This window comes from Staurois parvus, unplaced genomic scaffold (assembly GCF_062004578.1).
Source record: "Staurois parvus isolate SC_StPar_1 unplaced genomic scaffold, SC_StPar_1.0 ptg000124l, whole genome shotgun sequence".
Taxonomy (NCBI): domain Eukaryota; kingdom Metazoa; phylum Chordata; class Amphibia; order Anura; family Ranidae; genus Staurois; species Staurois parvus.
The window spans coordinates 3,145,001-3,169,438 of record NW_028317920.1 but is presented as its reverse complement, the minus strand read 5'-3'; the positions used below and the strand labels follow the sequence as shown (position 1 = coordinate 3,169,438).

The following is a 24,438-nucleotide window of genomic DNA, read 5'->3' as shown; positions in this document are numbered from 1 at the left end:
ATCAATAAAACAAGGATTGTACATAGAACAATATCAGACCTCTGAAAAGTAGAAGCATGCATATGTACTCAGTACTTGGTTTGGGCCCCTTTTGCAGCAATTACTGCCTCAATGCGGCGTGGCATGGAAGCTATCAGCCTGTGGCACTGCTGAGGTGTTATGGAAGACCAGGATGCTTCAATAGCGGCCTTCAGCTCTTCTGCATTGTTCGGTCTCATGTCTCTCATCTTTCTCTTGGCAATGCCCCATAGATTCTCTATGGGGTTCAGGTCAGGCGAGTTTGCTGGCCAATATAGCACAGTAATCTCATGGTCATTGAACCAGGTTTTGGTGCTTTTGGCAGTGTGGGCAGGTGCCAAGTCCTGCTGGAAAATGAAGTCAGCATCCCCATAAAGTTTGTCTGCGGAAGGAAGCATGAAGTGCTCCAAAATCTCCTGGTAGACAGCTGCGTTGACCCTGGACTTAATGAAGCACAGTGGACCAACACCAGCAGATGACATGGCTCCCCAAATCAACACATACTGTGGAAACTTCACACTGGACTTCAAGCATCTTGCAGTGTGTGCCTCTCCATTCTTCCTCCATACTCTGGGTCCTTGGGCCTCTCCATTCTTCCTCCATACTCTGGGTCCTTGGGCCTCTCCATTCTTCCTCCATACTCTGGGTCCTTGGGCCTCTCCATTCTTCCTCCATACTCTGGGTCCTTGGTTTCCAATTGAGATGCAAAAGTTGCTCTCATCGGAAAAAGAGGACTTTGGACCACTGAGCAACAGACCAGGTCTGTTTTTCTTTAGCCCAGGTAAGACGCTTCTGACGTTGTTTGTTGTTCAGGAGCGGCTTGACAAGAGGAATATGACATTTGAAGCCCATGTCCAGGATCCGTCTGTGTGTGATGGCTCTTGATGCACTGACTCCACCCTCAGTCCACTCCTTGTGAATGGCCTTTTCCTGACAATCCTCTCCAGGCTGCGGTCATCCCTGCTGCTTGTGCACCTTTTTATTCCACATTTTTCCCTTCCACATAACTTTCTATTAATGTGCTTTGATACAGCACTTTGGGAACATCCAACTTCTTTTGCAATTACCTTTTGAGGCTTTCCCTCCTTATGGAGGGTGTCAATGATGGTTTTCTGCACAACTGTCAGGTCAGCAGTCTTTCCCATGATTGTGATTCCTACTGAACCAGACTGAGAGACCATTTAAAGGCTCAGGAACCCATTGCAGGTGTTATGGCTTAATTAGCTGATTAGAGTGGGACACTTTGAGCCGAGAATATTGCACCTTTTCACAATATTCTCATTTTCTGAAATTGTGGATTTGTAGTTTTCATGAGCTGTAAGCCATAATTATCACAATTATGACAAATCATGGCTTGAACTATCTTGCTTTGCATGTAATGAGTCTATCTCATATATTAGTTTCACCTTTTAAGTTGCATTACTGAAATAAATGAAATTTTGTACCATATTCTAATTTTTCGAGTTTCACCTGTATAGCCAAACATATCACAAACTCAGCAGTTGTATGGGATCTATGCTGTGCTACCATATTGCAGAAGGACAGCAGTCAAAAACTACTGTATGGAGACACAGAGGAGGGTTCTTCTTATGCAGTTATAGGATAAAGTCACAGTTCAAGTGATTTTTTTTGGCATGATGAGCACATGTAAAATCGCTAAAAACTGTAGAGGAAATGCCGCTCTTCTGACCAGCTAAACCATGCCTACTGACGCATTTCACCCTGCCGACTGGGGATTAGTCATAGGGATAAGGGATACACATGAAAAAAAAACTGTGCCTGGTTCAGTGGCAAAGTATGTTTCATGAGCTTCTTTGGCATGACGAACACATGTAAATCGCTAAAAACTGTAGAGGAAGTGCCACTTTTCTGACCAGCTAAACTATGCCTACTAACGCATTTCACCCTGCCTACTAGGAATAAAAAACAACTGTGCCTGGTTCAGTGGCAAAGTATGGTACATGAGCTTCTTTGGCATGTAAATCGTTTAAAGATAAGAAAAAAAAAAGGCAAGTGGGAATGCGTGAAATGTGAACAGGGCCTAATAGATTTTTGAATGATGGTTCATACAAACATTCGTACCAACATTTTCGGTGCATTCAATGACCTAATGAATGTCATTCAAAAGAACTTTAAAATTTCATATGCTTCTAACAATCAATTTTGGAATGAACGGACTTCCTGAAGCGAAAATCACATACCCTGTTAGAAATTGTTTGTTCGAGAAAAAAAAAATAAAGATTTCCATCCCATTCTTTAAAAACATTTCATCGTGGAGACTGAAAACGAACGTCATTTTGACCCCAGTGGCAAATTAAGAAACGGAACGAACGTTCTTAAAACAAAACATTTCCAATGGGATTCCAGTAGTGTACGGCCAGCTTTAGCTCACAAAACATTTTACACATTTTAGCTGCAGTTTGACTTTCATTTTCTCCAATCAAAAGGAGAACACGGATTTCTATTTTAATTGCGCCTCTGTTGTGGCTTATCTTCATGGATCGCTGGCTGCAGCACTCGGGGCAAACACCATGACCATTCACATGTAGGAAAACCTAGCAACACATACACAAATAATGTACGAACTACATTCATCTCGCTGACTTTTACTAAAACATAAGCTATTTATACTTTGCAGATTATTAAACAGCTGTAAGGCCTCGTGCACAAGGGACAATTGACTTTTTCTTTTTTTTTCTACCTCTAAACGCCCCTCCATGTTAGTCTGTGTCCATGCACACATACTGAAGACATCTACAGGAGTTTAGAGAGAAAACATTTAGAGGAATACCGTATTTTCCGGCGTATAAGACGACTTTTCAACCCATGAAAATCTTCTGAAAAGTCGGGGGTCGTCTTATACGCTGGTATACGGCGAGCCGGTGTCAGGGCGGCACTTTTTCGAGGGGCGGGGCCGCCCCCCCTCCTCCTCCAACGGGCACTAAGTACAGGGGTGGGCAGAGGGGCTGCTGTACCTTACCTGGCTCCGGTCCCGATCCCAGGACGATCTGGTCCAGGAAGCGCGGCTGCTCCTTCTTTCAGTTCGGCCGCTCGATGGTCGCTCGGCTCCGCCTTCTCACCGGTGATTGGGCGCCACCACTGGAAAGGCACACAGGCGGCCAATCACGGGCGAGGAGGCGGAGCCGAGCGGCCCCGCGAAAATCGAGCGGCCGAACTAAAAGAAGGAGCAGCCGCTCCTCTCCCCCACTGACACTAACGATAGGGCACTATTCCTCCTCTACACTGACACCAACGATGAGGCACTGTTCTCCCCACTGATACCAATGATGGGGCACTATTCCTCCTCCCCACTGACACCAATGATGGGGCGCTATTCCTCCCACTGACACCAATGATGGGGCGCAATTCCTGCCACTGACACCAATGATGGGGCGCAATTCCTGCCACTGACACCAATGATGGGGCGCTATTCCTCCCACTGACACCAATGATGGGGCGCTATTCCTCCCACTGACACCAATGATGGGGCGCTATTCCTCCCACTGACACCAATGATGGGACGCTATTCCTCCCACTGACACCAATGATGGGACGCTATTCCTCCCACTGACACCAATGATGGGACGCTATTCCTCCCACTGACACTAATGATGGGACGCTATTCCTCCCACTGACACCAATGATGGGGCGCTATTCCTCCCACTGACACCAATGATGGGGCGCTATTCCTCCCACTGACACCAATGATGGGGCACTATTCCTCCCACTGACACCAATGATGGGGCACTATTCCTCCCACTGACACTAATGATGGGACACTATTCCTCCCACACTGACACTAATGATGGGGCACCATCATTGGTGTCAGTGGGAGGAATAGTGTCCCATCATTGGTATCAGTTGGAGGAATAGTGCCCCATCATTGGTGTCAGTGGCAGGAATAGTGCCCCATCATTGGAGTCAGTGGATGAAATAGTGCCCCATCATTGGTGTCAGTGGGAGGAGTAGTGCCTGATCATTGGTGTCAGTGGGAGGAATAGTGTCCCATCATTGGTGTCAGTGGGAGGAATAGTGTCCCATCATTGGTGTCAGTGGGAGGAATAGTGCCCCATCATTGGTGTCAGTGGGAGGAATAGTGCCCCATCATTGGTGTCAGTGGGAGGAATAGTGTCCCATCATTGGAATACCATACTGAAATAGCATACCATATTGAAATCAAATCTGATGTTTTTTTATTTGGTGTGCGTTGGAAGAGGGGTAGTCTTATACGGCGAGTATAGCTCAAATCCTATATTTTAACAGGAAAAGTAGGGGGTCGTCTTATACGCCGGCAAATACGGTAAATAAAACACGTCCCTTGTAAGTCCAGGAGAGGAGCCTTAAGGTAAACAAAATGCCGACGCACCTAAATGCATCTAAACGCTAGGCACGTTTACCGTTGGAGCGTTCATTTGAACAAATTAATATTCAGGACAGTGGAATCAATACGCAGCCAAACACCTGATGCACCTAAATGTGTTTGCAAAACGAACCTTTGGGTGCCTTTTTTACGCTGCTTTTTTTTCACTATCTGTCAGAAGAAAAAGCATTAAAGTGTTACTAAACCCACAACAGTAAAATCAGTCTGTAGATGCAGTAAAGCATACTTGATATACTCCCTGTGGAACCTAAGGGGTTAATCCTCGGCATTGTGTAAAAAGGCTGTTTGATCCTCTCTTCTCTGTTCCTCCCCTTTTTCAAGTGATCACCTCTTATCTCCTGATAAGATAGACTGAAACATAGGCATTTTTCACATGCTCAGTTTGGTGTGTATTGCTAGAGAGGTGTTTTTTCTTGGGAGAGTGCATGTGATCAGCACAGGACCAATCAGCACTGTCCAGACAGAGGTCAGGGGTTCTGCATCCTCCTAGAGCAGAAAGAAAACTCTTTCTACAAGCTTTAGCTAGCACTGGGCTGGACACTGATAAAAGCCACAAGACTGCTCTAACTGCTAATGAGAAAAGGTATTTAGCAGTTTATATTTACTAAACTAATTGCATTTCCATGTTCTGTGTACTGTGGGAGACCAGATATAGTGAATGAAGGGTCCGGGGAGACCAGATATAGTGAATGCAGGACCGGGGAGACCAGATATAGGGAATGCAGGGTCCGGGGAGACCGGATATAGCGAATGCAGGGTCCGGGGAGACCGGATATAGCGAATGCAGGGTCCGGGGAGACCGGATATAGCGAATGCAGGGTCCGGGGAGACCGGATATAGCGAATGCGGGGTCCGGGGAGACCGGATATAGCGAATGCAGGGTCCGGGGAGACCGGATATAGTGAATGCGGGGTCTGGGGAGACCGGATATAGCGAATGCGGGGTCCGGGGAGACCGGATATAGTGAATGCGGGGTCCGGGGAGACCGGATATAGCGAATGCGGGGTCCGGGGAGACCGGATATAGTGAATGCAGGGTCCGGGGAGACCGAATATAGCGAATGCAGGGTCCGGGGAGACCGGATATAGTGAATGCAGGGTCCGGGGAGACCAGATATAGCGAATGCAGGGTCATGGGTTTAGTAACACTTTAAGGAGAGCTGGGCAACCCCCAGTGTGCATGAGGCCCAAAGCTGACAAAAAAGCTAAACACAGACAGACTACAAATATGAGAGCTGTTTTACCTGCTAAACTATTTGCATTTCTGTCCATTTGTTCTGCAGATGTGCACAGCTCTACCATAGTTGAAGAGGGGACCTATTCTTTTTCTGCGGCAGTTTCACTTTCATTTACAGGTCCCCACCCCCACTCTGACTGGACAGTGAAAGGAGGAGTAGCAGACTGGTAAGCTCATCTCTTTGTTACTTTGCTCTCTCTCTATTAGCAGGCTCATTGCACTGCAGCATAACTAATTGGTGCTGCTTCTCCTATCGGTCGGAGCCCTGCTGTACAGGGACTGCAAGAGGCTGATGGCAAGTCCAAGTACTTATACTGCTTCTTCTTTTTTTAAAAAAAGACCTCTTTCCAGCTGGTGGGAAAAAGTCCTTTAAAATGTTATAATGTCAGAGGTATGGGCTTCCTGGTCATGTAACAATGTGAAATTTATTTAAAAAAGCAAAAACATACTCACAAGCCAAAAAGGTCATAAAAACTGAGACGTCAAAGGATGCCAGTCGCGGACAGCATGGGTCCTCGGGTAAAGTGCTAATGCGTTTCTGGAGTTGAACTCCCTTCTTCGGAGCAATAGATCATCTATTGCTCTGAGGAAGGGAGTTCGACTCCCGAAACACTTTAGCACATTACCCGAGGACCCATGCTGTCTACGACTGGCATCCTTTGACTTCTTGCCTCAGTTTTTATGACCTTTTTGGCTTGTGAGTAATTTTTTGCTTTTTTAAATAAATTTCACATTATTACGGTAATGGACAAGGAGAGTGCGCCCTATTTTGTTCTTTTCTGCTAGTATCCAGATTCCTCGATCTACCAAGGGCGGCACCTCAGCAAGTGCAAGATTCCATTTTGAGTGCAGCAAGAGAGATTTGAGTGCAGGTTTATGGTTACTGTTGGACTTCCTGGTCATGTGATCACAGGCTCCCAATCATAAACAGTGACTGGGCATAGTCTTTGGCAGCATGTTCACCAAGTGACTGCGCTCCCAGCACAAACAAGGGACACTATGTATGTATGTATGTATGTATGTGGCAGGTTGGTGTTACAGCCCACCAACGCTACATGTACTGTATCCGTACCTCTAGTAGTGAGGCTCCATTAACACTTGTGCGACTCCAAAGGTGCATGATTTCCAGTGCGACTTTGGCGTGTGAAAATGTGACTTTGATATTACTTTGATGCCACTTTACACTCTCTGGCACTCAAGTCGCATCAAAGTAGTGCAGGGACCTTTTCAAAGTCCCTGCGACTTTAAGTCACCTAGATCTGAACGAATGCCATTGAAAACAATGGGCTGCAAATTGTCATACGATGTGACCAAAGTCGCATGACAAGCTGCACAAGTGTGAACGGAGCCTAAGGGGTAAATGATGCATTCATTACTACAGTGCTGTATACATTTTTGTCTTTTATATCTGCCTGGAGTTCAGCTACCTCCTACTTGCTGGCCTTGAAATAACTGTGCAGCAAAAAAAAAAAAAATGTTTATCTCCTATTACGGTTTATACTGTATAAGAGATTAAATATTTTTTATCTTAGATTTGTTTTATGTTTGAGTTTGGTTCTGGATTGCAACAATCAGTAACAGAAACCTCACCACTGCTTTGAGTTGCAACTTCATGTACATTGCAGACAACTGCTGCTCTGCGACCAATGACAAGTCAGCGGCCAAAACATTTCTGAGCCTCACTGCAGCAATTCGCCACATTCAACCTCTGTGTAGCTTAGGAGTACGGTCCCACTCAAAAAGCTAGCTTTTGATTGGTCACTCTGGGGTAGTGCCCACTACAGCATTCAGTGTTGCATTCAATAGAAGTTTGGATTTAGGGTGATGCCATTTATTAATTAATTAGACTGCCATGCAAGCTTTAGAAACACGCTGGCTTTTTATTTTAGACAATATGAATCCACAGAGAAACACGCATTTTATACATGAAATAATGAAGAGGTACGGAGCGGTATTTACTACAGCCCAATAACTTGATTAAAGGGTAAGTTCACCATTTCACAAAATATAAAAAAGGTAGACTAACTCCAATGTACTGGCCACTCCTCTGGAGCTCGCTGCACATAATGGTCATGATGCCCATGTGGTGATCTGTACACTGCAACACACAACCCTGGAGTGAGTATCCATCATAATACAAGTGTGGAAAAAGGGAATGTCCCAGGGGCCGCACATCCAGCAAAACCTAGCGGATTCTGTTGTAAAAGCAACCTCAGCCCGGACTGCATCCAGACCATGGTCCCGACGCGTTTCGTCCCACCCACAAGGCTTAGTCAGGGACGCCCATGACTAAGCCCGTGAACAGGGCGAAACGTGAGCGTAAGCGTGGCTTGGACAGAGTCTGGGCTGAGGCTGCTTTTACCACACAAACCGCTAGGTCTTGCTGGATGTGTGGCACTGCTTTATCTGTGCTTGCTGAGCTCTCCCCTTGTTTGTACCCCAAGCATGAGTTACCAGACCTGGACAGACAGAAGCCTGGAGTGGTACCTCCAATCTTTGGTGTGGATATCCATCATAATGCTCTCAATGGCAAGTACTCATTGTGACTATGTGACCATACTGACCAATGAGAAGTGCTTCTTCTTTTTGGGACACCATACAGGAAGCTCCAGATACCCTTCTCATTGGTCAACATAGTCATGACCAATCAGTGCTTGCCATTGAAAGCATTATGATCGATGCTCACTCCAGGGCTGTGGGTTGCGGCTACATCAGTAGCATGGGGCATCACAGCTGCTATGTGCAGCGAGGTCTAGGGGCACCATGGTCGCTATGTGTGGTGGTTGCTATAGTGCTGAATTTATACAGCTTGTCTGAGATTTCAGAAAAAAGGAGGTAGGGAGCTGAAATTACACTCTTCAGAGTTAGGAGAGGTGATTGGAAGAAAGGGACACACCCTCCTCCTCGCAGCTCACAGGAACAGAGCTGAGGCTGTCAATCAGCTGGAGGTCCCTCTACTGTCACCATTTATCTCTTGGTGTCAGGAAAACTTGTCAGAAGTGACTCATGCTTATAGCAGAGGAAGAAGGCATCAGACAGAAATTAAACTTAGTGCTCTAGAAAGAGACAAGTGCACACTATAGAGATATGCTTTGTTCGTATTTTATATCTGAGGTTTACAACCAATATAAGTCCCTCAAACATATAAACTTCCTCTTGACAATGCCATCACCACCTGCTAATGAAGATATTATTTTATTTTCCCCCAGGTATTTATATAGCGCTGTCAATCTACACATTGCTTTACATACTGTACATTGACATCAGTCCCTGACTTCAAGGAGCTTACAATCTAAGGTCCCTAACTTACATACTGCCCACATGGAAGAAAAATATATTTTCAAAATATTCTTCACAAATATATTGACATATATATGAAATAGTACAACTTTGGCCAAATTCAATATATATATATACACATATATATATACATACATACATACACACACTGTATGTTAAAATGTGGTTTTCTATATATTACAAAATATATGAAAAATATATTATTTTTAAATATATTCTTCAGATTTTTTTTAACACATAAAAAAGTCATTTTAAACATATATTTTATTTTTACATATATTTGTAAATGCATTCCAAAAATGTAGATTAAATGTATTTTTAAAGACACAGTCTATTTGAAAAATATTTTTCATATATTTTGTAATATATAAAAAATGCATTTCAACATACAGTATATATATATATATATATAGGTGTTGAAATGCATTTTTAATCTACATTTTTGGAATGCATTTACAAATATATGTAAAAATAAAATATATGTTAAAATCATTTTTTATATGTTATAAAGAATTTATTTAGAAAAATATATTTTTAAAAATATTTTTCATATATTGTGTAATATATAAAAAAAAACACATTTTAACGATTGTAAGCTCAAAAGAGCAGGCCCTCGAACCCCTTGTGTAGTGTATTGTTACTGTCTTGTCTCATGTTCTGTCGCCCTTGCTACTGTACAGCGCTGAGCATACCCCTTGGTGCTATATAAATACTGTATTATAATAATAATAATAATAATAATAACAACAACATTATTTAAAATATATTTTTCATCCATGTGGGTAGGATCAGTTCAGACAGGTGCCAATTAACCTACTAGCATCTCCTGGGAGTGCAGGAGGAAACCCGTGCAAGCACAGAAAGAACATGCAAACTCCATGCAGATAGTGTCCAGGACTGACACCGAGGACCCCAGTGCTGCAAAGCAGAAGCACGAACCATTAAGCCATGTTTAGGTTTTTCGTATATTTTTGCTGTTTAATACATAAACACTGAAAGTAAATGGCAATCCAGGTGTCATGATGATTGAATTACATGACACCAGATCCAGCAGGCACTCAGCAGGTACGCGGCACAGCTCTACCAGCGCAAACTTCTAGAACTTTTCTCATTTTTGGATTTTAAGATAAAGAAAAAAAACTGAGTGTACCAATTCTTACCTGCAGGATGAGCGCGGCCAACTTGAAGACGGTCTCGCTGGCCACTTCTATCTGCCCCTGCAAAGACAAGGAGATGGTCAGCTCCAGCTGAGTGATCCCAACTAGTATATGCCTGTCACTGCTGTATACCTCCAGCTTCTGTTACAACAACAGATGATACCATTCCATGCCGCAGGGGGGGAGCCTGTTTTTGGAAGCGTTGACTGTCTGTAAGGGTGCGAGCAGTTTGCTTCCAGATGGGGAGAGTTTGCTAACAATGTGAAGGGGTGGAACGTGCGATGTTATAATTCTAGAATGGTTTTCTGTGTGCAGGCGCAGGGTAGTGCTGAGGCTGAGTGTACTATGTCAGCTAAGTTTGTACAGCTCTCCTCCCCTCCCCCCCTCGCGGGTAATGGTGCGGTCTGATGCTCAGAGATAAAGTTCCACTCAAAGACAAGTGCATGGACACAAAGCCTGGACTTGCTGTTGTTTTATGTCTAGCCGTTTTTTTTTTCGATCTACGACAGGACAAGAATACATAATAACTTTCTTAAAATGTCATTTACGGATATGTCTGCACCTGATCCAGCTTGTAATATTAATATGTAAAGCGCTGCGCACACTGTCGGCACTATATAAATCTTGTATAATAATAATCTATTAGAAAACCCAGCTGGAGATTTTTTTATTCTAACCTCCTCGGCGGTATGATTCTTTCCGATTTTTTGTGCTGAAAGCAGTACATTTTTTTGCATGGAAATATGTAGTTTTTTATTGTAGGCTGTAATTTTTAGGAATAACTCACTGAAATCTGTCCGAACAAGAGTCTAGTAAACATCCCGGGTATGATAAAACTTGAAACACGAAATCATAAATTATAATTTAATAAATAATCATAAAAAATAATAATATAATAATAATAAATTGAATTCAATAATATAATCAAACCAAAAACACTGGAATTTGAAATACAGAGGCAAATTCGCACATCACTGAGCAAAGTCGCAAAATCGTTTTCAGTGTCTGATGACGAATTTCCCCCACGAATCATTATCACTCAATTCTGCAAGTGGTTCTGATTTACTATCGCTGTTCTAAAACCGCTTTTGACGTAAAGGGACGCTTTTTGGACGCCATGGACTTTTCTCAGTTTCCAGGCAGAAAGAACATTCAAAATGCAGGCAGGGCACAGGACAAAGCAGTAGGGACAAAATATATGTGAAATGCATTGAAATAGCAATGACAGCAAAAATGACATTTTTTAAAAATTTCAAATTTCCCGCCGGCTCCGGCGCCCGTACGTCCCGACGTCACAGGGACCGGAACACAGAAGCCGGATGGCGGCATCGGCCGGAGGAGATGGCCGGGGACACTGCAGGGGACACATCGCGGGAGCGAAGGACAAGGTAAGTGCTGCAGGGACCACCAGAACAGCGCCACATGGTAAGCCCGAGTGTAGCTCGGGGTTACCGCTTTTGGTATAGAAATTTTACCCCGAGCTACACTCGGGAAAACCGCCAGGGAGGTTAATTAGACTGGAAAAGGGTTAAAGCTGAACTCCGGGCACAAAAACTTTTATTTATATTCCTCAATAGCCACAAAGGATATAAATGTACTTTGTGTGCACCCAATGTCTTTTCAATCCCAGTTACTACTTTTTAAAAGTAGCAGTGACATCATCACTGGGCAGAATATAGCAGGTGCAGAGAGCAGAGCTGTGGGAGGGGTCCAGCAGGTCCCACCCACTATATGCTGTCTACGGAAAACTACAGGAGGGGCGGAGACAAGACCAGTCACCCTGCACAAGGAGAGAGAGCAGAAGTGAGCGGTCTTTATTACAGGAAGAGATAATGTTTCAGACTGGAAACAATACACAAAGTACACTAAGATTCAAGAAAGAATACACCTGACTCTTGTATTTCAATATTTGCCTGTCACAGAGTTTAGCTTTGGGTCCCCACAGATGGACTGAAATTCAAGTGATTACTGTTGAATCCACCAAAATTCGACCCATGGATGGCTCTGCAAGCACCAATCATCAAGTGAGCTGGCTATGCCCACCCTTTCCACCCAGCTTTATGAATGAATTGTGATCTTTGAATGGAGGGGGCGGACCTTTTAATCATCCGACTATCCTCCATTCATAGATCAGCTTCCATTCATTAAAGTACGGCTTCTATGAATGGAGGAGGTGGACGGAAAGGGCGGGCATATTTGGCCACTCTTGATGAGTGTCTGTCAAATCTCCCTTAGCTCTATTAACCCTGCGTCAGCGAAGGTGGGGTTGGGCAGCATCAGGCATGGAAGATTTCAATGAAAGCAGGAGCCAAAAGCACAAGGGACACATCAGATGAATAGTAAGCAGTGTCCCTTGTGCTGATTTTTTTTTTTGTAACTCTTTTTTTTTTTTATTGACTCAAGGAATGCAGGAGCCAGAAGCACAAGGGACACATCAGATTAATAGTAAGTAGTATCCCTTGTGCTGATTTTTTTAAACTTTTTTTATTGACTCAAGGAGTGCAGGAGCCAGCAGAATAAGGGATACATTAGATTAATATTAGGTAGTGTCCCTTGTGCTGATTTGTTTTTTAACTTTTTTTTTTTGACTCAAGGAATGCAGGAGCCAGCAGCACAAGGGACATATCAGATTAATAGTAAGTAGTGTCCCTTGTGCTGATTTTTTTTAATTCTTTTTTTTTTAATTGACTCAAGGAGTGCAGAAGCCAGCAGAAAAAGGGATACATCAGATTAATATTAGATAGTGTCCCTTGTGCTGATTTTGTTTTTACTTTTTTTTTTTTAAATTGACTCAAGAAATACAAGAGCCATCAGCACAGGGGACACATCAGATGAATAGTAAATAGTGTACCTTGTGCTGATTTTGTTTTTAATTTTTTTTTTTTTAAATTGACTCAAGGAATACAAGAGCCTGCAGAACAAAGGACACATCAGATTAGGGGCGGACTGACCATTTGGAAACTCGGGCACTGCCCGAGGGCCCAGGGTCAGTAGGGGGCCCCATGAGATGCGCCTTGTACCTTTTTCATAGGCTTTTTTGAGTTTGGGCAAGGACACAGGGGCCCCATGATCCCCTGTTGCCCGGGGGCCCCATGAGTTGTCAGTCCACCCCTGCATCAGATTAATATTAGGTAGTGTCTCTTGTGCTGATTTTTTTTTAACTTAAATTAGGCTTTAATGTATATGTAAACCCTCACCTTGTAAAACAACACATTCAATTTAAAATAGAAATGAAAGGCAAAACATTTGTGTAAAGATATTAAAAAAAACATTATAAATACCTTCTTCCCTATTTTATAAGTGATCACATAGCTCTGTACTCAGCTGTATAAGGAGTGTAGAGAACTGGGGAAGGAGAAACAGCATTACACTGATCTTCCCAGCGAATGGCTGTACGGGAAGGGTGGGGTCATGTCACCTGAGTTCCAAGCACAGCCAGAAAACAGACCACACTGTGTTCTCATGCCTAGTGTGGTCAGTTTAATTAGTAAAGCAGAGAGAATGGCAGGAACACCAGGGATTTCATACAAAGAGAACAGGAAACTTTTTCGAACAAGTATGTGGTGCAGCAGACACATATCAGGATTATGAAATGTTGGGATTACATATTCTTTAAGGCCCCATTCACATCTGCGCGTTGCATGACACACATAGGATGATCCACTTGAATGAGCTGCCCTACATGCACAAATGCGCCAAAATAAACTCCCAAACCTTTTCTAGGCGTTGATCTTCATGTGTTCTTTTGCCGCAGGATAAGACGCATGTCTACTACCTGCGTTTGGGGTGCCGTTAACAATTAATAGCAAAACAGGTGCAACGCGTGTTTTTTTACGTGTTCCAAAAACACTTGTATTCCCAGAACACGTAGATGTGGATGGGGCCTTATTACTGCTAACCAGGGGCGGATTGACCATTTGGAAACTCGGGCACTGCCCAAGGGCCCGGGGTCAGTAGGGGACCCTATGAGATGCCCCTGGTACCTTTTTCATAGGCTTTTTTGAGTTTGGGCAAGGACACAGGGGCCCCATGATCCCCTGTTGCCCGGGGTCCCCATGAGTTGTCAGTCCGCCCCTGCTGCTAACTCTTTATCTCTGCAACCATAGCAGCTTCAATGCCCAGATTCGGCGCTGTAACTGTTCCTATTCCCATTGTATCCAATGCCTGTTCTAGAAATTTCCACCGTTTGATGTATATAGAGAGAGATCAGACAGCCAAGACAGTAAAGGTGCAGCCACTGTGAAACATAGATCATTCCAGAGCTGAGCTGAAATACTAAATCTGCAATATTTTATGGTTGAACTGGATGGACTTTTGTCTTTTTTCAGCCAGACTAACTATGTAACTATTTCATTGCTCTAAAACAGGGGTCTCCAAACTTTATAAACAAAGGGTCAGTTGATGGTGCTTAAGGCTTTAGGGGGGCCGAACTGTGGCCAGTGTGAATAGGGAACCATGGTTGGTATCAATTACAAGCATAGTGTCCTATCAATGGTGTCAGGGGGAGAAGAGTGTCCCATTATCCACTTTCAGTCTGCCCTATAGCAGAAATACTGCAACAGGGCGGCAGCTGTGCGCAAAATCACGTATATATACGTGATTTTGCATTTCTGGGTAGGGGGCACATGCGAGTCCATTCACCATTCGTGGTCACGGCTGTCAATCACCGGGTCCCGGCCGGTGATTACTCGCCGGCGCCTGGGGATTGCTGAGGATCTCCGCCGGGGGGGAGAACCTTTAGTAAACAAAACAGTTCTCCTCCCTGTCAGGTCCTGCACACTGCCATGCAAAGCAGCGTGCTTGCAGTGAAGCACAAACACAGAACATCAAGTGAAACACTCCCAGAACACAGTTAACCCTTTGATCGCTCCACATGTTAACCCCTTCCTGCCCAGTGTCATTACTACAGTGTCAGTGCTTTTTATTAGCATTGATCACTGTATTAGTGTCACTGGGGATGGTCATTCGCGGCCTTGGCTGTCAATCACCAGGTCCTGGCCGGTGATTCCCTGCTGGCACCCGGCGATCTCCGAATATTATCAATGGGGGAGAGACCTGTATGTAAACAATACAGATCTCTCCCGTCAGCTCATGCACCCTGATTTGTATGGCTCTGCATAGCAGAGCCATACAAAGCAGTGTGCTTACAGTGAAACACAGACACAGCCCACGTAGTAAAACAGCACACAGTTAACCCTTTGATCGCCCTACATGTTAACCCCTTCCATTAGTACAGTGTCAGTGCTTTTTATTAGCACTAATCACTGTATTGGTGTCACTGGGAATGTGAGTGACACCAAGTCAGTTCCCCCCAATGTGAAAATGCCCGCCGAAGTCCCGCAGTCCCGCTATAAGTCGCTGATCGCCACCATTACTAGCAAAAATAAAATAAAAAAAAAGCCCAGTATATATACCACCATTTGTAAACGCTATAATTTTCACGTAAACCAGTTCATTTTTGAGTAAATCAATTGATTTTTTTTAGCAAAGACATGGAGCAGAATACATTTTGGCCTGAATTTATGACAAAATTCGATTTTTTAAATTTTTTTACCGGACATGTTTAATAGCAAAAAGTCAAAAATATAGTTTTTTTTTTTCAAAATTGTCAGACTTTTTTTTTTATAGTGCAAAAAATAAAAAATGAAGAGGCGATCAAATACCACCAAAAGAAAGCTCAATTTGTGGGAAAAAAAGGACATAAATTTCATTTGGGTGCAGCGTTGCATGACCGCGCAATTGTCAGTTAAAGTAACGCAGCGCCATAACGCAAAAAACGGTCTGGTCAGGAAGGGGGATACATCCTCTGGAGGGCAAGGGGTTAATGGTGAAAGTAGGAGGAATGGTGCTCATCATTGGTGTCAGTAGGAACAACAGTGTCCCAAGGGCCGGATAGAGGCAAGCAAAGGGCCGTATCTGGCCCCCGGGCCGCAGTTTGGTGACCACTGCTCTAAAACGTGGAATTCACCCGGGCCGCTGGAGGTGCGGAGATTATTTTGTGGAAGCCAAACTATTTTGATCTTCGTATCTGCAAACGTCTCTATTGTAAACCCCGAGGACTATGTCAGCCCGGCAACATTATCACAGAGATTTGTAGCCGCCACTAATCTTTCGGTTTATGTTTTCTAACAATTTGGGTTTCCAGTGTCTAAGCATCAGCCATAGAAAATCAGCGGTAAAAAAACGCAACTAAGCTGCGTTTTTTTCAAAGAGGCATTCGGGCGCTTTAGTTATTTCTTTATTTCATTGCCCAGATTTTTTTATTTATTCTGGCAATTGAAACGAATAAACGCTCAATCGCGAACTGCGCTTTTAGATGTGTTTAGCTGCGTTTGGCATTTTTTGCCAGAAAGCTGCTCTCCTGAACGCAATTCTTCTACATTTAGGAGAGGAACTCTGACTGCCTCTAAACCCTGCTGGTCCTAAAGCAGGGGTGTCAAACTGGTGGCCCTCTAGTTGTTGTGAAACTACAAGTCCCATCATGCCTCTGCCCTTGGGAGTCATGTGTGTAACTGTAATTCTTGCAATGCCTCATGGGACTTGTAGTTTGGCAACAGCTGGAGGGCTGCCAGTTTGACACCTGTGTCCTAAATGGACACACAGGCTTTTATTGAGGTGTGTACAGGGGATTAGGCAAAAAAAAATCCAAAGGCCCCACAAATGTCAGTGTTGGAACAGCAGTGTGCATGAACCCAAGACAACTGAAGCTGGTGACTATTTAGTAAGCTCCAAATGTTGCGAAAAGTGAAAAAAAAAAGTGAAAAAAATATCAATCGAGCTACAAATTTCAACAATACACATACAATTGTTTCCACCACCAAAAATTCTAGGGGCCAGTCACACCAGTTTATACGTTGTCACCGGGGGAGGAAGTGATGGGAAATCTCCCCAAAGGGACCACACAGAGAGCATAAAAAATTGGGCCAAGTTCTAAACCTATTCAAAACATAGGTTTAGGGTATTTTGTGGGAAACGTTTCCTCTGTGCAAAAGCTTCCTGTAATAAAGACCGCTCATTGCTGCTCTCTCTCCTTGTGCAGGGTGAGTAGTCTTGTCTCCGCCCCTCTTGCAGCTTTCTGCAGGCAACCTGTAGTGGGTGGAGCTGCTGGGCCCCTCCCACAGCTCTACTCTCTGCATAGGTTATGTACAGCACAGTGATGAGGTCACGGCTACTTTAAGAAGGTAATATCTGTGTTTGCAAAGCATTTGGTACACACACAAGTGAATTGAAATCCTTTGTGGCCTTTGAGGGACATATATAAATGAATTGTTTTGTGCCCGGAAATCAACTTTAAAGCTGAAGTTTAATCTGCTTTTATTTTGCTTTTCCTGGTTCCTCCCTTATTAACAAGTGAATAAACTTTTAAATAAAATCTTTCCATTGTCATTACATACTTTTTTTTCAGCCCCAGTAACATCATCAGTGGGTCTCTGTGCTTCTCCCTGCAGTGCAGGCAGATCATAGCTGATGGGAGGGAATGGCAGTGCAGTGTACATATTTTCCTCAAAACACCACAGCACCCTGCCTCAGTACTCTTCTCAAAAGCCCTCAGTCCTGACACAAGCAATGTGTTGGGTTATGCAAATATCAAAGTGCCTTATTTATTTATTACAGGTACTCATATGGTGCCATCAATTTACGCAGCTCTGTACAAATATACAGTATATTGTACATTCACATCAATCCCTAACCTCAGGGAGAACATGCAGACTTCAGATCTCTGTGACCAAACCCTGGTGGGCAGGACGAAACGCGTCAGTGGCAGGGTTGCCACCTCGTCCCTTTAAAACCGAACACATATTAATTACACATGTTCTGAGGATGATTAACCCCTTGACGCCGACGTAACACAAATATCACAGAACTGGGATTTTTTTCCGTGGGGCTGCATATTTGCGTATCTGTCTTTGTGCAGGGACCGCGCTGCATGGCATGCTCCCAGCACAAAGACCGTGGTGCCACTGAGAGCCCGGGTCCCGTTCTAACGATCGGACTAACAATTCCAGGTCACCTGATCGCTGTGATAGCCTTTGTTTGGTTATCACGGTGATCAGTCACTGTACAGCCCGGCCCCCTTGTTTTTTTCTCTCTCTATGAATGGAGGAGAGAGACACATTGTAACTCCTGGCATAAAAAATGTTTGTAAAAAAAAAAAAAGATAAATAAATATTAAAATATAAAATAAAAAATAAAGAAAAAATACCTAGATCAAGGTTTGATCTAGTTCAATGCCAGGGTTAGTGTTTGGTCAGGGTCAAAAGGTCAGGGTCAAAGGTCAGGATTTAAAAAAAATTGGTGTCAGTTAGTGTCAGTGTCAGTGTGTTTTAGGTAAAAAAAAAAGACAAAAACAAAATGCTCACAATTGTTTCTGGGCTGTACTATGGGTACAAACAACAAATAACGTCCACATATTTGGTATCGCTGAGATCGTGAAGAGCTGGAGAATTTATTTTGGGTTGTTCTTTGGTGGTAGGTTATGTTAGTAACAAGAAACACACAGCTAAATAAAAAAATGATTTTTGTTAACTATTTTGGGCCAGTTTTCTTTTGATAATAAGTCAGCAGATATCCATTACCATTTACCACCAACTGAAAGCCCAATTTGTCCTGAAAAAAAACGCGGTATAATCCACCTGGATGTACAAAGTAGTTGTGATGATATCTACGGTTTTACTAACACATGTCAACGCTGCAAAATTGTGCTTAGGCATTTAGATTTGTTTTACCCTTAGGCGTGAAGGGGTTAAGGTGATAATTAAACTCACTTAGTACCTTATCTGCATTAAATTAGCCCCATAATCTGTAATTAACATGTGTTCAGGTTTAAAGGGATGAGGTGGCAACCCTAGTAAGAGGGCGTGGCCAGAATGGGGGCTGAGGCCATCCTCAACATTGGACTCCTGGGGTTGGTTGAGCAGCGTCCATCTCTGCACTTGTATTGGCTGACACTGGAATCACTCGGACTCATGCTCCCCTCTTCTCACTTGCCGGTGGGATGATCTTTTTCCTTCCATCCATAGCTTGGAGCGGCACCATAAGATATACTTTTTCACTCCAGGCAGGTAGTGCCATGGTTGGGATTCAAACCAACAATTCTAAAGCTGCTAGGTGGAAGTGCTAACCACTTAGCCACTGCCTTAAAGTGTTACTAAACTCCGGACCCTGCATTCACTATATCTAGTCTCCCTAGACCCTGCATTCACTATATCTAGTCTCCCCGGATCCTGCATTCACTATATCTGGTCTCCCCGGACCCTGCATTCACTATATCTAGTCTCCCCGGACCCTGCATTCACTATATCTGGTCTCCCTAGACCCTGCATTCACTATATCTAGTCTCCCCGGATCCTGCATTCACTATATCCGGTCTCCCTGGACCCAGCATTCACTATATCTGGTCTCCCCGGACCCTGCATTCACAATATCTAGTCTCCCCGGACCCTGCATTCACTATATCTAGTCTCCCCGGACCCTGCATTCACTATATCTGGTGCCCCCGGACCCTGCATTCACTATATCTGGTCTCCGCGGACCCTGCATTCACTATATCTGGTCTCCCTGGACCCGGCATTCACTATATCTGATCTCCCTGAACCCTGCATTCACTATATCTGGTCTCCCCGGACCCCGCATTCAGTATATCTGGTCTCCCCAGACCCTGTATTCTCTATATCTGGTCTCCCAGGACCCTGCATTCACTATATCCGGTCTCCCCGGGCCCTGCATTCACTATATCCGGTCTCCCCGGACCCTGCACTCAGTATATCTGGTCTCCCCGGACCCTGCATTCACTATATCTGGTCCCCCCGGACCCTGCATTCACTATATCTGGTCTCCCAGGACCCTGCATTCATTATATCTGGTCTCCCCGGACCCTGCACTCACTATATCTGGTCTCCCCGGTCCCTGCATTCACTATATCTGGTCCCCCCGGACCCTGCAGTCACTATATCTGGTCTCCCCGGACCCTGCATTCATTATATCTGGTCTCCCCGGACCCTGCATTCATTATATCTGGTCTCCCCGGACCCTGCATTCACTATATCTGGTCTCCCCGGACCCTGCATTCACTATATCCGGTCTCCCCGGACCCCGCATTCACTATATCTGGTCTCCCCGGACCCTGCATTTACTATATCCGGTCTCCCACAGTACACAGAACATGGATATGCAATTATTTTAGTAAATATAAACTGTTAAATACCTTTTATCATCAGAAGTTAGAGCAGTCCTGTGACTTCAGCAGAGCACTGGTTAAAGCTTGTAGGAGGAGTTTTCTTTCTGCTCTAGGAAGATGTGAAACCAATGACCCTCTGTCTGGACAATGCTGATTGGCCCTTTGCTGATCACATGCACTCTCCCAAGAAAAAAAAAAAACCTCTCTAGCAATACACACCAAACTGAGAATGTGCATGTGACCAGTCTGTATCAGGTGAAGGGGCGGACTGGCAACTCATGGGGCCTCCGGGCAATAGGGGATCATGGGGCCCCGTGTCCTCGCCGAGACTCAAACCACACCCAAAACAGCCTATGAAAGGTACCAGGAGCATCTCATGGGGCCCCCTACTGACCCCAGGCCCTCGGGCAGTGCCCGAGCGCCGGAATGGTCAGTCCGCCCCTGATCAGGTGGTCATTTCAACAAGAAGAGGGGCAGAGAAGACAGGATCAAACAGCCTTTATACACAATGCGGAGGATTAACCCCTTAGGTTCCACAGTGAGTATAACAAGCATGCTGTACTGCATCTACAGACTGATTGTACTGTTGTGGGTTTAGTAACACTGTAATGCTTTTTCTTCTGACAGATAGTAAAAAAAAAGTAGTGTAAAAAAGGCACCCAAAGGTTCGTTTTGCAAACACGTTTAATGAGTGGATATCAGTCTGTAGGAGTGGGTGTTCTTAAGCAAAATGCAATTGCATATAAACCACCCTCGGTAATGCCCACATGGGATGCCGAGTCTCCTTGAAGAAAAAAAATCTAATAAATAAAAGGGGTGGGGCAGGGACCATCAAGCTGGGGAGGAAAGAGTTAGATGATGCCGAGTGTTCTTCAGCTGAGACATGAAGGAGGCTCACTCTGACAGCTTCTAGCGGCCGCTTCTAGTGCACATTGTGAGAAGCTGTCAGTGTGCAGTGAAATCAAATGAAGACATTTCAGTACAGTAAAGGAGGAGGTACAACTGTGCAAGACTGGATGGAAGGCTGGAGTTCTCCTTTAATCCTACATTCTTGTGTCTTGGACAGAGTGTTGGTCCACTAAGTGTTAAGGGGATATTAATCTCCGGAGTCCTAACCAGAGCAGTTCATGTGAAGTTTACCACACCCCGGTAACAATGGGGAATTATTAGAGGGTGTGTTGTCTGCGCTGTGAGCTGCAAGAGTCGCAGGATGAGTGTTGTGGGCCGCGCTCATCATTGCAGCACGAAGACAAATGGTTGGGGTATAATAAGGTGATACAGGAAAAACCTGAAAGATACAGAATAGCACATTGTGACACCAGGTCTGGGAGGTGAATTGATGGATCTGGTGGGGGAGGGGAATGATCAAGGAGACATTACCAAAGTGCTTTATCTTCTAATATAAACATCATTTGTCAATTACAAGTCCTGATAATCCTCTCATTAACTCCTTAACCACTTGCCCTCCTGAGGATTTACCCCCCTTCTTGACCAGGCCATTGTCTGCGGCGCTGCGTTACTTTATTATTATTATACAGTATTTATAAAGCGCCAATAGTTCGCTCAGCGCTGTACATTACAAAGGGGGACAGAACATGTGACAGAACAATACCAATACAATGCAAAACATGAGGGGATCGAGGGCCCTGCTCTTTCGAGCTTACAATCTAGGACGGATTTAGCTGACAATTGCGCGGTCATGCAACGCTGTACATAAAATTAAACTTATCTCATATTTTCCCCACAAATAGAGCTTTTTTGGGTGGTAATTGATCGCCTGTGCGTTTTATATTCTTTTGCGCTATAAACAAAAAAATGCCAACAATTTTGAAAGGAAAACAATATTTTTGACTTTTTGCTATTGAACATGTCCAGTAAAAGAATTAAGAAAATTACATTTCGTCACAAATTTAGGCCAAAATGTACGGTATTCTGCTACATGTCTTTGCTATAAAAAAAAAATACCTATATGTGTATATGAATTGGTTTACCTGAAAGTTTTAGTGTCTAGAAATGGAATTTTTAGTTATTTTTTTTTATACTAGTAATGGCGGCGATCAGTGACTTATAGTGGGACTGCAGTGGGCATTCTGACACCGGGTGGGAACTGACTAATGGCCAGTGATATCCCCAGTGCAGGGGCGGACTGACAACTCATGGGGCCACCGGGCAATAGGGGATCATGGGGCCCCTGTGTCCTTGGCCAAACTCCAAAACGCCTATAAAAAAGGTACTAGAAGCATCTTGCGAGGCTCCCTACTGACCCCGGGCCCTCAGGCAGTGCCCAAGTTTCCAAATGGTCAGTCCGCCCCTGCCACAGTGACACCAATACAGTGATCAGTGCTAATAAAAAGCACTGACACTGTACTAATGACACTGGGCAGGAAGGGGTTAACATTTTGGGTGATCAAAGGGTTAACTGTGTGCTGTTTTACTATGGAGACATGCTGCTTTGTATTTCACTGCTGTGCAGAGCGATACAAAGCAGCATGTCCATGCTGACAGGAAAGAGATCTGTGTTGTTTACACACAGATCCCTCCTCCCTCAGCCATACCGATGATCATCAAGTTCCGTCCGGGACCCGGTGATTGACATCCCGAGCAGCCAATGCCAGTGCGGGAAGGGTGCGCGTGCCTCCTACCCAGAAATGCAAATCACGTACAGGTGTACGTACCTTGGTTTATGAAATTAATGCGTTCTCTGGGACGTTTCGTAAACCGAAACGTGGTTTCCCATAGGAATGCATTGAAAACCAATTAATCTGTTAGGGAGGTCAGAAAAAAAGTTAAAAAAAAGTTACTGTCACTATAGGTCAGTGCTGGTTGTTAAATGTAATTACCTGATTTTTTTATACTATTATTATACAATTTTATGTCCAGTTTCCTTTAGATTTACCTTCAACTGTGTAGTGTAAGGGCCTCTCTAATTGGATACAACTGAAAGTGTTGTTTGGGTTTGACCTCCTATTATATGGTTTTTGGTAAATCTAAAGCAAAAATCTCAAGAGAATTGAATAATGTATGGCCAGCCTTAATTTATTTCCTAGAGTTAAAAGAAACAAAGTATCCTTTAGCTCTAGGGAAAGCTTTAACCGGTGCTCTGCTGAACACTGATAGAAGTCACAAAACTGCTCTAACTGCTGATGAGAAAAGGTATTTAGCAGTTTATACTTACTAAAATAATTGCATTTCCATGTTGTGTGTACTGCGGGAGACCAGATATAGTGAATGCAGGGTCCAGGGAGACCAGACATAGTGAATGCGGGGTCTGGGGAGACCAGATATAGTAAATGCGAGGTCCCGGGAGCCCAGATATAGTGAATGCAGGGTCCAGGGAGACCAGATATAGTGAATGCAGGGTCTTGGGAGACCAGATATAGTGAGTGCAGGGTCCTGGGAGACCAGATATAGTGAATGCAGGGTCCGGGGAGACCGGATATAGTGACTGCAGGGTCCGGGGAAACCAGATATAGTGAGTGCAGGGTCCTGGGAGACCAGATATAGTGAATGTGGGGTCCCGGGAGACCAGATATAGTGAATGCAGGGTCCAGGGTGACCAGATATAGTGAATGCAGGGTCCAGGGAGACCAGATATAGTGAGTACAGGGTCCGGGGAGACCAGATATAATGAATGTAGAGTCTTGGGAGACCAGATATAGTGAATGCAGGGTCCGGGGAGACCGGATATAGTGAATGCAGGGTCTGTGGAGACCGGATATAGTGAATGCAGGGTCCGGGGAGACCGGATATAGTGAATGCAGGGTCCGGGGAGACCGGATATAGTGAATGCTGGGTCCGGGGAGACCGGATATAGTGAATGCAGGGTCCGGGGAGACCGGATATAGTGAATGCAGGGTCCGGGGTTTAGTAACACTTTAAATTTATTGAATGTATTTATTTATTTTATAATTTTTTTTAATACCTTTTTTTCTTGTTCTCTCTTAGCACTGCCAGGACTCTCTTTTAAGGATGGCCATGGGTGATGTGCCTGTTATCACACATGTTTGTGAGTATGTTTTTAACTTGACCTATTATCAATAAACTCCTGGGGATAATGGACTAGGCTGGTGCGCCCACTTTCTTTTGTCTCTATGATGGTTCGTTCCTGTCCTGCTAGTGATATCTGAATGAGACAGACAGAGAAATGTCAATTATAGCTGTAAAAAAAA

The 24,438-nt window shown here is 44.2% G+C and overlaps 1 protein-coding gene across 2 annotated transcripts in view; it reads right to left on the bottom strand.

Moving 5' to 3' along the window:
* Positions 1-24,438, bottom strand: part of FRMD4B (FERM domain containing 4B) — a 412,392-nt gene that overhangs the window by 163,194 nt on the left and 224,760 nt on the right. For both annotated transcript variants that reach the window (XM_089672280.1, XM_089672279.1), the window contains exon 6: positions 10,096-10,152. In XM_089672280.1, the coding sequence (XP_089528406.1) occupies positions 10,096-10,152 (57 nt within the window). The remainder of the gene's footprint in view (positions 1-10,095; positions 10,153-24,438) is intronic.